We start from the raw sequence: 13,402 nt of genomic DNA on the forward strand, positions 1-13,402 counted from the left end.
TTGGTCTCAGAGCATCGGTTTCGTAGCGAGTCGCAACAGCAACACGCTTGCACTGAACAAGTCGGAAATTTATCTAATTTACTTCATATTTTTCTTCTGTGCAAATCACAACACGATTCGGTTTGAGAACGTGGCGCTCTCTCTCTCGTTCAGGACGACAAGCTTACAGGAACAACATCAGCCAGCTCAGACTCAGTGCAGCGATAGCAGGCTCTGGCGCTGGAGCGAACGACCGTCAACACCCTGCGTCGGAGACTTATCATCAGCTCAGACACGTTTCCGGCTGGTATAGTATCTTCGTCCCACGCGATCCAACCACCACCAACTGTCTATCGTGGTATCGAAAGCAAATCCGTTCCGGGTGCCTTCTTGCGCTCCATGCGGGCTCGGGGCTCATCGCAACATATCAGAATCGTCAGAGGCTCCTGTCTGCGTTCGCGTGTGGGCGGGGTGCTCACCACGTACAGCATGCAGCTGACCCAAGCCACGACGACCTCTTGCCAGCCAACACACTCGCAACCTGGAGCATGATTGCGTGCCTTGTCTGCAGTAGACTGCAACTGCCTTTGTAGCCGACAATCAACACGGGGCGCAGTCTCCACCCGTTGCCAAGGACGAGACGCCACATCGTCCCACGCTTCTCTCGTCTCTCCATCTGCTGGCCCGAGAGTGCAGAAGCTGTTCTGTATGCGCTTGATTGTGGAGCCCCCTGGCACCGAGCCTGAAGAAACGCTTTCGAGCTGCGGAAGCCTGCGGCTATGTCGACCTGTGCCGTGCAGCTCGCGCAACCGAGACACGCTGCGTGAATTAGAGGCTTGATGTGGACCCTGATTCTACCACATAGGCAAGCGCTCTGAATCGTCGTTTTTCGAAGCTTGCATCCTATCTTGGCACTCGTAGCCGACGTTGAAAGCGACGAGCAATAGGACACCATCACGGTTTCGCAATCCGACGATCGACGCCTATCGTGGGCATCACGATAATCTCCGACTCCGACGCTCGCTTCCAGTAACTCGAGCTACAATTTGACGCCTGCGCTATCACGTCCTTGTTCCTTGGTCCCTCGAGCGGTTTGCCGCCTCGGCTTCGGCTTGTTGTCCGAGCGCCAAAGAGGGTCCAGCGACGGCACCGCTCTTGACAGCTCGCGTCAGACTTGAACCGTTCAACGGCAGACGCGTCTCTAGTTTTCCCTGTAATTTTCAATCAAATCGCCGATCATAGAAGCATCTCAGCCTCCATCGGCGATCATCTTATCTCGAGGCTTCCACAATTTTCGAAGAAAGGCGAGAATGCCGAAACGGCTAAAAGAGACTCACTCTGTACCAGACGCCAAGGATTGCCGACTCTCAGAAGGATCGTCCGACATCAACGAATTCCAGCTTCAGCGATCCCACCAACCACTGGGATACCTCTAGAGCCTCGCCGACAGACTCAGACGACATGGTTATCTGCACTCGTCGCGGCTGCGGCGTCGACTTTGACCCGGCATCTTCCTCCTCAAGCACAGCATCATGCAGCTACCATCCTGGCGCTCCCGTCTTTCACGAAGGCCTCAAATCCTGGTCGTGTTGCAAGGAGACCAACAAGCCCGTCATGGAATTCGATCAGTTCCTTGCTATCAAAGGCTGCAGCATCGCCGACTCTCACTCGACCCAGAAGCAGGCCTTGCCCACCATCAAAAACGGTGCCGTCGTCTCGGAGGATGATGCTTCGTCAGCGCCTGTCGATGCATTGACGGTATCAAAAGACGCTGACGGCAAGGAGACGTTCGGCAAGACCTCAAGTACATCCGACATAGTGCAGCCGCTCTCTGGCATGTCTCTGCTCGCCGCACAGAATGCGAAAGCAGCTCAGTCGGCCACTGACGCCACCAGTCAGGCACAAGCCAAAGAAGAGCCCGTGGAGGAGCAAGATCCAGTAGAGACTGACGCTACGCTTCCGGCCGGCCTCGCCTGCAAACGTGGAGGCTGCGGGTACAAGCACCAAGGCGGCGCTCGCGATCGATCAAGTGAGACGTGCAAGCACCACAAGGGCTCGCCCATCTTTCACGAGGGCTCCAAGGGCTGGTCGTGTTGCAAGCGCAGGGTGCTCGATTTCAACGACTTCTTGCAGATCGAGCCATGCACCACCGCAAAGTCTGGTCATCTCTTTGTCGGCGCACCCAAGGCTGCTGCTGACGGCGAGCTCGACGGCGAGGAGAGCGTAGACTGCAGGATGGACCACTACGAGACGCCCAACGACATTCGTCTCACCGTCTATGCAAAAGCCGTGGATGCCGCCAACAGCTCGATCGAGTTCAACGAGGATAGCGTCGTCTTTTCGCTGCTCCTGCCTCCAGCGAGCGGCTCTGCCCGCGGACGCCGCTTCAAGAAGATGCTTAAGCCCTTTGCACCCATCGTCCCTACCGATTCATCGTTCAATATCACCAAGTTCAAAGTAGACCTCGTCCTCACCAAGCAGCGCAAAGGCCAGAGCTGGCCTTGCCTCGAGAGCAGCGACCGCGTCATTGGCTACGGACTCACTTTTGGCCGTGACAAGGACAAGTGATGGCCACACGCCATCAAACACACAGTCGGCGGATCAGACAGAGTACCATTTCAATTAGCATTTACACCTTGTACCAACAATTTCAGTTTCATATATGCATGCACAGCCTTCCGAAAGATGATGGATGGGAACAACCTCGATGAGATTGCGAAAGGAACAAGCGGCAGCAGCTGACAACGGACAGGTGAACTCGACCAAGCGCGGGCTGAATCATCGGGATCGTCTGATCTAAAGCAGCGAAGAGATCTTCATGGGTCTGCGTACCGCGTTGGAGAATCCTTCGTGGTATCTGTAGAACACCTTGATCTTGTCGTCGCCAGCGACGGGTTTCGCTGCTGTGTACGCCGATGCGTCGCTCGGCGTCAGGTCACGAGCGCTGGAGGATCGGCCTTCCGACGCCTTTCGCTTTTGACCGCCCATACCCTCTGGAATAGGTACCGCGGAGAGCCCTGCAGGCACCGAGGCGCTCTTCTGCACAATGGGTCGACCAAAAAAGTCGACAGCCATCTTCTCCTTCTTGGCTTTCAATGCGTCCCGTGCAGCATCCACGTTGGCGCTCTTGGATCGATAGATGGCCGTAGCTGATTTGGAGGTGGAACCTGCATCGTCTTCGTCGCCTTCGACACCCGTGTTCCTACGCAGCAGCTGGCGTTCCATCTCCCTAGCCACAAGCTGTCGCACGGCAAAGCGAGACGGCCCAATCTCCTTGGACCGTTTCCCCTCGAACTGCGTGAAGATGTCGAGCGGCGGATCGAGCTTGTACACCAGCTGTCCTGCCGTCTGACCCGTGGCTGCAGCCTCCTCCTCCGAGATCTTGTCCTGAACGAACCTGACGTTGAGCGAAGTCATGATGGACACGAGCGAAGCAAAAGCCTGCTTGTCTTCTGCCCGTGACAGCTGGTTGTTGATAGGTCGAAGATCCGGAGTCAGGATTCGCATGAGTGACGGGCCGAGCTCGGTAATGACAGAGTGTCGATTGAACTGCGAGCGGACATTTGCGGGAAGGGTGCCGACGATCTGAGAGGCAATCTCGTTGAAGGCAGACGTCTTGAGATGATTCTCGTAATCGACCTTGGGATACTCTGGCAGCGCGTTTCCCACGTGGGCGAAGAGAAGATGCCAACAGACAAACGACCAAGGCATGAAGCCGAGAAGTTCGAAGTTGCCCTGCGACCACGCACGCGATGTGATGCTCTGTCCAAAATGTAGCCAGTCGTGCACCTGGCGATACCGCTTCCAGCCACCGTCAGCGGCACGAAGCGTAGGGTAATGCTCAAAGCAACCCTGGGCCAGCTTGTCGTACTCGTTGCAGCTGGCGACCTCGTGGATGATGCGGTTGACGTTCTCCTGAGGCGTGTCGATGAGATTGAACTCCTTTTGCTTTTCTCTTCCGTCAGAGGTCAATTCATTGGAGGATGCCTTGCGCGACGAGTTCCATGGCGAGGCATCCGCATCTGTAGCTTTGGCGTTGGCACCTTTCATGCTCGACGCTGCAGCTTGCTTGCGATTCTGACGCCGGAAGAGCATCTCCCAGGCTTTGTGAACGGTGCCGCCCGTGTCCTTGATGCCGATCGAGGCGCTCTTGACGGCGGCTTCAGTGAGGGCGATGTTCTTGGTCTTTGCGAACTCCAACGCATTAAGGCACGAACGGATGTCGCCATTGGTCAGCTCTGCTAGCAGAGACAGGCCTCGGGCTTCCACGGAAAGCGCTTCGGCCTCGCAGACTTCGCGCAGACGCTTGACCACAAGGTTGGTGGGCGGCTTGTTGAAGCGGACCAGCTTCGACATGGGCCGCAATGGTCGGAGCGAAGGGGCGTAGAGGTCGTTGCAGATGCAGATGATGGGCCGAAGAAGTGGCTTGAATCCTTTACGCTGCTTCTTGCCACGCGCTGCCAAACCAGCCGCCTTGGGCCCAGCACCTTTACCCATCTCGACGAGCCGCACAAGTGCACGGACAAAGCCGTGGGATTCACCTGTCGCTCCCCCGCCTCCTCCCGTGGCACCGTCGATCTCGTCGATGACCACGAGCGTCGGTCTGGGGTCTTTGAGACTACCAGATTCGAGCGCCATCTTGATGACATCTTCGACGGCTCCAGCTGTGCGTGCATCGCTGGCATTGAGCTCGTAAACATTGTATCCAGCATGGGCACCGATGACGTGGGCGAGCGTCGTCTTTCCCAATCCCGGTGGCCCCGAGATCATCATGATGCGCTCTTTGGGACGACCGTAGGGATCTTTCCAAATATGCTCTGCGCCCTTGTCACCGGCACCGTTGTCAGTGTAGCCGTACTTTGCCTGGATGTACTGTCGATGACGCTCCTTACGATGGTTCTTACGTTTGAAGACGCACTCGTCCCATTCCTTGAGCCAGCCTAGCACCTCACGATGGACGCGTTCGTCTCCGAGAAGCTCGGTGAATTTGGCCGGCCGATGCTTGTCCACCCACAGTTGTGACACAGACTTGGATGCGTTAGCTGCGTCACCGTCTGGCGAGCGTCGAGCCTGGTCTTGGTGCTGCTCGCCGCGTTCGACGACATCGAGTGCCTTCAATGCTGCCACAGCATCGAGCAACTGGTGTATGGGACGCTCCAATAGCTGCGAAGCATCGACATCCGACATGATGGCCGGCTGCTTCCAGCCCTTCATGCGTTTGCGGCGCTCGAAGCGGATTGGTGTGCCGTCCATCGTGGTGGCATTGACAAAACCAGCAGGAATGTACTTGGGAATGCCTGCCGGCTGTAAGCGCGGCGGTAATCGCGATGGCCCAGCTCCAGCATCGTGTGTGGTAAAGGCAGATGCAGAGGGTGTGCTTGGCCCTTCAGCATGCACTGCGAACGTCGAGAGCGCTTCAATTGCTCTAGAAGAAGGTTGAGCTGATGTTAGGAACGGATCTGCTGTCAACGCCTGTGACTTTGGCGCTGGAGGCACGGATTGCTGGGAGCTAGGCAGAGAAGAGCTGCCGAGCAGACCGTTGCTTTCCAGGAGATCAGAAACGGACGAAGCGGCTCGAGATGAGATCGTGTCAGGCGGGGGAGAGGGGAAGCGCTGCGAGGCGGGAGCCTGTCCAAGCTCAGCAGCGTGTGATGCTGTGTGCTCGTCTTCGGCGAGCAGGAAAGCTTCGAGCTCGTCGTCGTCATGTTCCATCTGCGCCACCTGATTCGGCCTCACTTGAGTCCGCGATTGTTGAGCACTGTCGTCCTGCATGATATACATTTCCTCATCGAGAAGCTGGTTGATATCGATCTCGGCGTCAAAGTCCATGGCATCACCTCGTTCTGGGCTTCGCGTGCTTGCGCCAAGATGGAGCTTTGCAGAGCCTTGCGAGCCCCAGGCATTGAGCGCCTTCTGAGCTTCGCTCTGCGAGCCGGCGGGACTGAAGATGTTGAGGTCTCTCTCGCGGAAGGGATCGACTGCGCCTGGGAAGAGCTCGTCAGCCTTTGCCTGCGAGAGGAGAGAGCTGTTGGCGGGCATGTCGAGGTCGAGGAGACCGTTGGCGTCCAGCATGCTCGGTTCCGCCATGTCGACGAAGTGCGAGACCGGAAGTCTCTTTATGACCTTCGCCACGAAAAAGGTGTAGACGAGCGTGGCGGTGATGGAAGTTGGTGGTTGCCGTTGTTGAAGGGAGGCTTCCAGAGGCCAACTGCAACGTCGGCAAAGCCGAGTCCAACACGCTCTTTCTCTCTCGAAAGTTCAAAATCGCCCCTTCGGGTCAGCCGCTCATCGCGCGACGCGTAAAAAGCTCAGTAAAATGTTGTTAGACTCGCGTCACAGACAGTCGTGAAATTCATCGTCTTTTCGACACAGCAGCACACGGCGTTCTCTACCGGAGGAGTTTGTATCTTTCCATGATCGGACAAATGTCGCTGTATGGCAGGTCATATGCTTTTACATTCTGTTGAGGTGTCCATCAAGAAGAGGGTGAAAGCAGATCGGTCAGTCGCTAGCACATCAGAACAGAGGTCTCAGCATTGTCACTTACCGGTAGACGCCGTCTCCGTAGTTGTTGCCGTCCCATGCAGGATGACGAGAGCCACCTGCGTCGCCACGCTGCGAGCTCCTCCATCGTCCCGTGTTGGCCACGCTCAGGCCCAACGCCAATACGCTGCGGGTATCTTGCGGCCGGATGATGCCGTCGTCCCAGAGTCGAGCACTGGCGTACTCGGGCAGCGTCTGCTTCTCGATCTTGTCGCGCAGACCCTCTTGCTTGGACTTGTCGCTGCTCACCGTACCCATGACCTGGCTCAGCTGCTCTCCGCCCATCACACCAACGCGTGCGTTAGGCCACATCCACAGGAAGCGAGGACTGTACGCTCGTCCACACATGCCGTAGTTGCCTGCACCGAAACTGCCACCCACAATAACAGTAAACTTGGGCACGTTGGCGCAGGCCACCGCTCGCACCATCTTGGCGCCGTCCTTGGCGATGCCGGAGCGTTCGGCTTTAGTGCCGACCATGTAGCCGGTCACATTGACCAGGAATACGAGCGGCGTCTGACGCTGGTTGCATAGCTGAATGAAGCTCGTCGCCTTCTTGGCCGACTCTCCAAACAGGACTCCGTTGTTGCCAATGATGCCCACATCCTGTCCTGCGATCTTGGCGAAGCCCGTAACAATGGTGTTACCGTACAGCTTCTTGAATTCGTGGAAGCGCGATCCATCCACCAGACGAGAGATGATTTCGCGAATGTCGAAAGGCTTTCGAGCATTCTCGGGAATGATGCCGTGCAGCTCCGAGGCGTCGTACAAGGGCTGCTCGAACGACGTTTCGCCAAGGGCGGCGTTCGAGCGACCACACAGACCAAGGTTGGCCACCGCCTCTCGTGCCAGAGCGATAGCGTGTGCATCGTCCACGGCGAGATGATCAGTGACACCGGACTCGCTACAGTGCATCTCTCCTCCGCCAAGCGTCTCGTCGTCGACCACCTCTCCGAGAGCTGCCTTGACGAGCGGAGGACCAGCGAGGAAGATGGTGCCCTGATTGCGCACAATGATCGTCTCGTCGGCCATGGCTGGTACATAGGCGCCGCCGGCTACACTGATGCCGTGTACCACCGAGATCTGCGGGATGCCGAGCGCCGACATCTGGGCCATATTGTAAAAGATGCGACCAAAGTGGTTCTCGTCGGGGAACACGTCTGCCTGATGAGGCAACGCCGCTCCACCGCTCTCGTTGAGGTAGACGCATGGCAATCGATTCTCGCGCGCAATAGCTTGGGCTCGAAGATGCTTCTTGACCGAGATGGGATAGTAGCTTCCGCCCTTGACGGTGGGGTCGTTGGCGACAATCATGCACTCTGTGCCCGAAACGCGCCCGATACCTGAGATCATTCCAGCGCCGGGAATCTCGTCGTTGCCATACATCTCGTACGCAGCCATAGGTGAAAGCTCGACGAAGGGTGAGCCGTGATCGAGCAGAGCAGTAACACGGTCGCGAGCAAGCATCTTTCCACGAGAGACGTGTCGTGCTCTCGCCTTTTCGCTGCCGCCTAAAGCCAGCTTTGCATGCGTCGCATCGAGTTTGTTCACGAGGCCGTCCATGTAGGTCTTGTTGGCCAAGAAATCGTCCGAGGATGGATCCAAATTGTTGGGTAGTACACTCTGCTGCTCCTGAAAGAGGGAATGAGACGCTGCACGGTAAGTTCTCGTGCCGTGATTAAGGTTGTTGTGGGCTTGACGAGCAGCGCCCGAGGCGATTCGATGGATCGTTGGCCTTGCCAGCATGTCGTAATCTGGTGTGTGCTGCGGTACGGTCCGCAAAGGCCGAGATAAATGTTTGATCTTCAAATGATGATCGACTGCGATGATGATCGAAGGGGAAAGAGCAAAGCAGAAGCGGTTGGTGTGGTGTTTGACGTCTCGTCTCGCCGGACCCGTGCTGCGTGCTTCAAGCCCCACGCGACTTCTCTGGCCCAACTTGTGGAAATTTGCGGGGTTGCTGGGGAAACAGCGCACGGCTCGGCTCAGAATTTCTTTCGACCGTCAAAAGCGAAATTGGAAATAGCCGGTGCATGGCTTTAGCGCTCGTCGACATCATAACTCCAAAATCGACATTCGAAGGTTGATCCTGACCCACCAAAGAGGCTTTAAGCTGTCTGCGCATTGACTCGTGAGCTTAATACACTTCCTGGGCAAAGACGTCGCAAAAGTATGTGCAGAATCGTGGAATCACGCTTTGCGCCTATCTTTTTCAACTAAAGGGTCTGGCACACCGAGCTCCGTCTCCCCACAACATAGTCTGCTCAGCTCTTAGGCCTTTGCCAGAGCCAGATTTGTCTTCTGCAACAAAGTGTTCGGGTATCTTGAATGTCTGCACAATCGCTCTTTGCCTCTGTTGCCCCAATCTGCACAGATCCTGACCCTTTGTTGAACCGACACCCGTCTTCTAGAACGTAGTCTTCGGAGATCCTGAATCTTTGCTCAACTAATTTTCGCCTTCTCTACCACAATCTGCGAAGGTCTTGATCTTTCCATATACTGATACTCGTCTTCTAAGAGGTAGTCTTCGGAAATCCTGAATCTTTGCTCAATCGGTCCTCGCTTCCTATACCATACCTTGCGAGGGTCCTGACCCTCAACCAACACTCTTGACCAGCACTGTAACTCGCAAAGGTGCCGTCCAAGCAGAGTCCTGTCTTGGGTGCCTCTGACACCCTGCGCAGATATAACTGAAGCCAGACATGGGTCGGCCACTACCCATAGCCGGCGCGAACATCGCAACTCATCCATACTACATCCCTGGTACGGGTGTGGAGGACCGGACACATTTGATCCAAGCATTACAGCGTGGCCTATCCGGAGAGATCCCATACAACTACCTCACCACGATCAGACATTACGATGCTCACATTCTGCTTGTTTTTGCTGGCTACTCTAGCGGTCCTGACAGCTACTGCACAGGCGCTGTACTCTCAAGGCGCGGACCTCTGGGAAGTTCTCAAGAGCTCTTCCAAGTGTTTGAAAGGCTTCGTGTCGCACCAGGACGACTACACCAGCTGCAGCGAGCTGACGATGGTCGAAGATGTTTCTTTTACCTGGAATCCGGATTCCGACATGACAATCCTGTTGGTAGGGGACCGTCTGACCTTGTCAAATGGTTCGAAAAACACTGGCGACGCTGAGGCACCCAGTCTTCTCACCGAGCGCGCACAGAATATTTGTGGCAACGAAGGCCGCCAGCAGCGCGACATAGGCGACTGTCGAGCTCGCCAGAGCATCAAATGGCCGATGAGCGCTCACAATTGCCTTAACGCCGGTGGCAAGTACTACAGCTGTATCACTTTCACATGGACACCCAATTCGCCCAAGAATCCACCTATCAGGGTCCCCCACTACCACTGCGAGAGGATTCAGAATTGGATCAGTGGCGAGAAAGGGGAGTGTTTTGCTTGACATAGCTCATCGCACCCGCCCGCACGTCTCGCTGCATTCGATCTACCACCATTCCTTCCTCACCAGCCCTGAGGCTGTCTTCTCAGAATGTAGCAAAGCCGAATCCCTCCCTGTTGGACCTGCACTGGTCGTCGCCGCCGCAAAACTCAATATGAAAGTCTTTTCGGTTCGCCATGTTACCCATCTGGAAGCGTTTCCTGTGGAAAAGGGAATTGAGCGTGGTATGTACAGAATGTGTGATCCAGCGAAGCTGAGGGTTGTATTGTTGCGTCCAAGGCTTGTATTACGAACGACGAGGGGGAGCAGTACGGCCCAGCTTGGAGAAGGTCTCCTTGACTTCGTCGGGGTCTCGCAACGAAGGGTCCTGTCCCATGAGGCGTCTCGAGAGGAAGCGAACGAGGTTGCGGGGCGCAAGACGCAAGCTGAAGGCCGAAATGTTGTTGAAGTAGCCCGGAATGATGATCGGCTTGTCGCGAGCATCCAACGCCGCCAACGTGGTGGCACAAACGTGCTCCTTGGTTCCCATCGGCATCAGGACCGACTTCTCGTGGGCTCCACCTTTGGTCCAGATCTCGGTCTTGGTCGTGCCGGGGCAGCTGACCACGATGCGCAGGTCACTTCCTTCGGTGCGCTGTTCCGCGTATGCGCTTTCGGTCAGCGATAGCACAAAGGCCTTGGAAGCGGCATAGAGCGCCATGGAAGGGATCGGCATGAAAGCGGACATGGAAGAGATGTTGATGATACCGGCCAGAGCGTACTTGGATGCCTTCTGCTGTTCGCTGAGCTTCTCGTGTTGCTCTTTGATGCGTCGCAGGAAGATGTGGAAAAGCTCTGTGACTGCAACTACATTGAGCGAGACCAGAGTCTGAACATCCTCGTAGGGCATGTCCTCAAAGGGACCGCCGAATGCAACACCGGCATTGTTGATCAAGATGGCTACATGCAGATCACGAGTGTCCCGATCCAATGCCTCTGCAGCTCCCTTGACGGAGAGATCGCTCTTGATCACCTTGCACTTGACACGTTCCGAGACTGTTTTGGACACCGCATCCAGCTTGTCCACGCTACGTGCGGCCAAAATCAGGTTGTGCGTCTCGCGTTCGGCCAGCTGGAGAGCGAATTCTTTGCCAAGGCCTTCGGAAGCGCCCGTGATCAAGGCCCATGGGCGTGCAGAGTCAGATACCTTGGACATGCTGCGCGATCAAGTGAGGGAGATAGGTTGTCGGAATTCGAGTGATACTGAAGCGACTCAACGGATCAAGGTGTAGTGGTCTTATGAGAAAAGAGATTAGGCTGAATGACCAGGCCGACGGCGTAGCATTCTCTATGGCCCTCACTGGTTGGTGGCGACCATCAGTTGCCGTTCTCGAAGATTTAAGCTTCCGACTCCACACAGGCCCAAGCCAAGGTTTCCCCAGTGACGTCGCTTCTCTCGCTTTAGTGCCAGGGAGAAGTCCACGAGGCCCGTGCAGCCGCGGTTTCAGAATCTCGGCTGCATCGGAATCAGCCAAAGTGCAAATCCCGGTATCTGCTCCACATTTTCGGGAGTCAGACAGAAGCATTTATGCGAAACCATCTTCGGACCAGACGAGGAGTGGTTACCACCGCTCAACCTCTGCACTGCTTTGCGATTGTAATAATGCTCTTCACCCTTAGCTCTGAGCAAAAGGAGCATTCACACAATGTTTCACGAAACCAAAGCGCTTGCTTTCAAACGCTGTCAACCATCCTTTCCTTGCATGACAACCAAAGCAGAGCGGTGCCCAACCTGGTTGCCGCTCAACGCATCTTGCGCCTTGGGTGTTTGGATCCTGAGTACACTCAACGGCCGGCCTGGTCATGTTGCTCTACCATTCCGTCTGCCAAGACGAGAACTTGGCAAATGGCGGAGAGCACGACTGGACGCGGTGAATCCCATGTCTGCTTCTCGCCGCTCTGCTGTCGTTTGTTTCAAGGTCAGGAACAAGCTACAGGATCTTCCGACACGCGTGTGCAGACCAGGGCATATGGATGTACACCTGAAGCAGACAAGTAACTTCGTTAACCATGGGGAATGGGTGCAATCAAGGACGTGGAAAGAGTTAGGCACGAAGGTTCGAACCGATCATGATTGATGAGCTGCGCGCCGCTCAGTAAGGCCATTTCAGTCCAGCCTCGCCCAGCACCTTTTCCGCATCGACGCCCAGACGAGCCTTGGTATAATCATTGCAGAAAAGCATGAGCCCTTTGCCCAGCTTTCCGCTGTTGTCGGCTGCAAGAGGGCGCTTCATGGCCACTTTTCCAACGGGCGCGAGGTATTCGGCCTTGAGGCCGAGTCGATCCACCTCTGGGCTGGTTGCAGCATACAGCTGGGTGAGAGCACCTTGGGCAACGGGAGTCAGAACCTTGCTTGCGACCCATCTAACTGTGCTTGCGAGCCGTGGCGAATAAGAGCGATCCAGGTCCTTCAAGAGATCAGTAGCCACGGTCCCAGGGTGAAGTGAGAGGTTGGTGATGGCAACGTGCGCAGGAACACACTTTTGAAACTCTTGGCAGAGAAGCATGTTGCCTACCTTAGACTTGTGGTAGCGATGATGCGTTGCGAGCCATTCGGGCCAGTGCTGCTTGTTGAATTCGTCGAAATCGTTGAAGGAGGCGTCGAAAGGTGAGAACCAGTGGCCGAGACTGGCGAGGTGGACAATCCGCACACTCCTTCCCGTCTTGCTATACTCACTGCCCTCAGCTGTCTTGACGAGCAGGGGCAGGAGAAGAAGAGTGAGAAGGTAGTGACCCATGACATTGGTGCCCATCTGAACTTCCAGGCCGTCCCGGGTGAGCTCGTAGGGCAGACCCATGACGCCCGCGTTGTTGACTAGGATATCGAGACGATCACAGCTGTCGAGCACTTCCTTCGCCGCCTTGTGAACACTCGTCAAGTCGCTGAGATCTAGCAGCTGGAAGTCCACATCAGCATTCGGATAATCATCCTTGATCGTCTGGATAGCTTTCTTGGCTTTGATAGGCGAACGAGCGGCGAGGATGACCTTTGCATTCTTGCGGGCCAGCTGCTTGACTGTCTCAAAGCCTACACCAGCGTTGCCGCCAGTGACCAGAGCCACCTTGCCCTTCAGGTCAGGTATGTCGTTGACTGAGAATACCATCGTTTTGTCGTATACGGGCTGAACTGTTGCGCTTGTGGGACCTTGGACAGAAAGAAAGAGACGAAGCTCACCCGAACATGCGCGACTATATACTCATCATAGCGCTTTCCACTTGAGCTTGCATAACCACCAACTTTTGAGGCATCCGGCAATACAGAAAGAGGATCGTGAACGCGAGTCAGGGCTGCATCGTTGAGTTTCTGAGCTGCACGGCTAGTGACCTCGCCTTCCTGAGCGCGGTAAGGTTTCGTCCACGATTGGTCCCGAATCTTAGGGTTAGGGTTAGGGTTAGGGTTAGGGTTAGGGTTAGGGTTAGGGTTAGGGTT

At 55.8% G+C, this 13,402-nt stretch overlaps 5 protein-coding genes across 5 annotated transcripts; 2 read left to right on the top strand and 3 right to left on the bottom strand.

Annotated features, from left to right (window-relative positions):
• Positions 1-1,440: 1,440 nt before the first annotated feature.
• PHSY_001586 (hypothetical protein) lies at positions 1,441-2,547 on the top strand (the record flags this gene model as incomplete). Its single annotated transcript, XM_012332214.1, has 1 exon — positions 1,441-2,547. The coding sequence occupies one exon, from the start codon at positions 1,441-1,443 to the stop codon at positions 2,545-2,547; it is 1,107 nt and encodes a 368-aa protein (XP_012187604.1).
• A 228-nt stretch (positions 2,548-2,775) lies between these two features.
• Positions 2,776-8,268, bottom strand: PHSY_001587 (hypothetical protein; the record flags this gene model as incomplete). Its single annotated transcript, XM_012332215.1, has 2 exons — positions 2,776-6,187; positions 6,527-8,268. 2 exons carry the CDS (start codon positions 8,266-8,268, stop codon positions 2,776-2,778), a joined length of 5,154 nt encoding a protein of 1,717 aa, XP_012187605.1.
• Positions 8,269-9,384: 1,116 nt separating this feature from the next.
• Positions 9,385-9,936, top strand: PHSY_001588 (hypothetical protein; the record flags this gene model as incomplete). The annotated part of the gene is made up of 1 exon (XM_012332216.1): positions 9,385-9,936. The coding sequence occupies one exon, from the start codon at positions 9,385-9,387 to the stop codon at positions 9,934-9,936; it is 552 nt and encodes a 183-aa protein (XP_012187606.1).
• A 283-nt stretch (positions 9,937-10,219) lies between these two features.
• On the bottom strand, positions 10,220-11,128 carry PHSY_001589 (hypothetical protein; the record flags this gene model as incomplete). The annotated part of the gene is made up of 1 exon (XM_012332217.1): positions 10,220-11,128. One exon carries the CDS (start codon positions 11,126-11,128, stop codon positions 10,220-10,222), a length of 909 nt encoding a protein of 302 aa, XP_012187607.1.
• A 937-nt stretch (positions 11,129-12,065) lies between these two features.
• PHSY_001590 (short-chain dehydrogenase) lies at positions 12,066-13,076 on the bottom strand (the record flags this gene model as incomplete). The annotated part of the gene is made up of 1 exon (XM_012332218.1): positions 12,066-13,076. The coding sequence occupies one exon, from the start codon at positions 13,074-13,076 to the stop codon at positions 12,066-12,068; it is 1,011 nt and encodes a 336-aa protein (XP_012187608.1).
• Between the last annotated feature and the right edge of the window lie 326 nt (positions 13,077-13,402).

The sequence above is a fragment of the Pseudozyma hubeiensis genome (genome assembly GCF_000403515.1).
Source record: "Pseudozyma hubeiensis SY62 DNA, scaffold: PHS18, whole genome shotgun sequence".
Lineage (NCBI taxonomy): Eukaryota > Fungi > Basidiomycota > Ustilaginomycetes > Ustilaginales > Ustilaginaceae > Pseudozyma > Pseudozyma hubeiensis.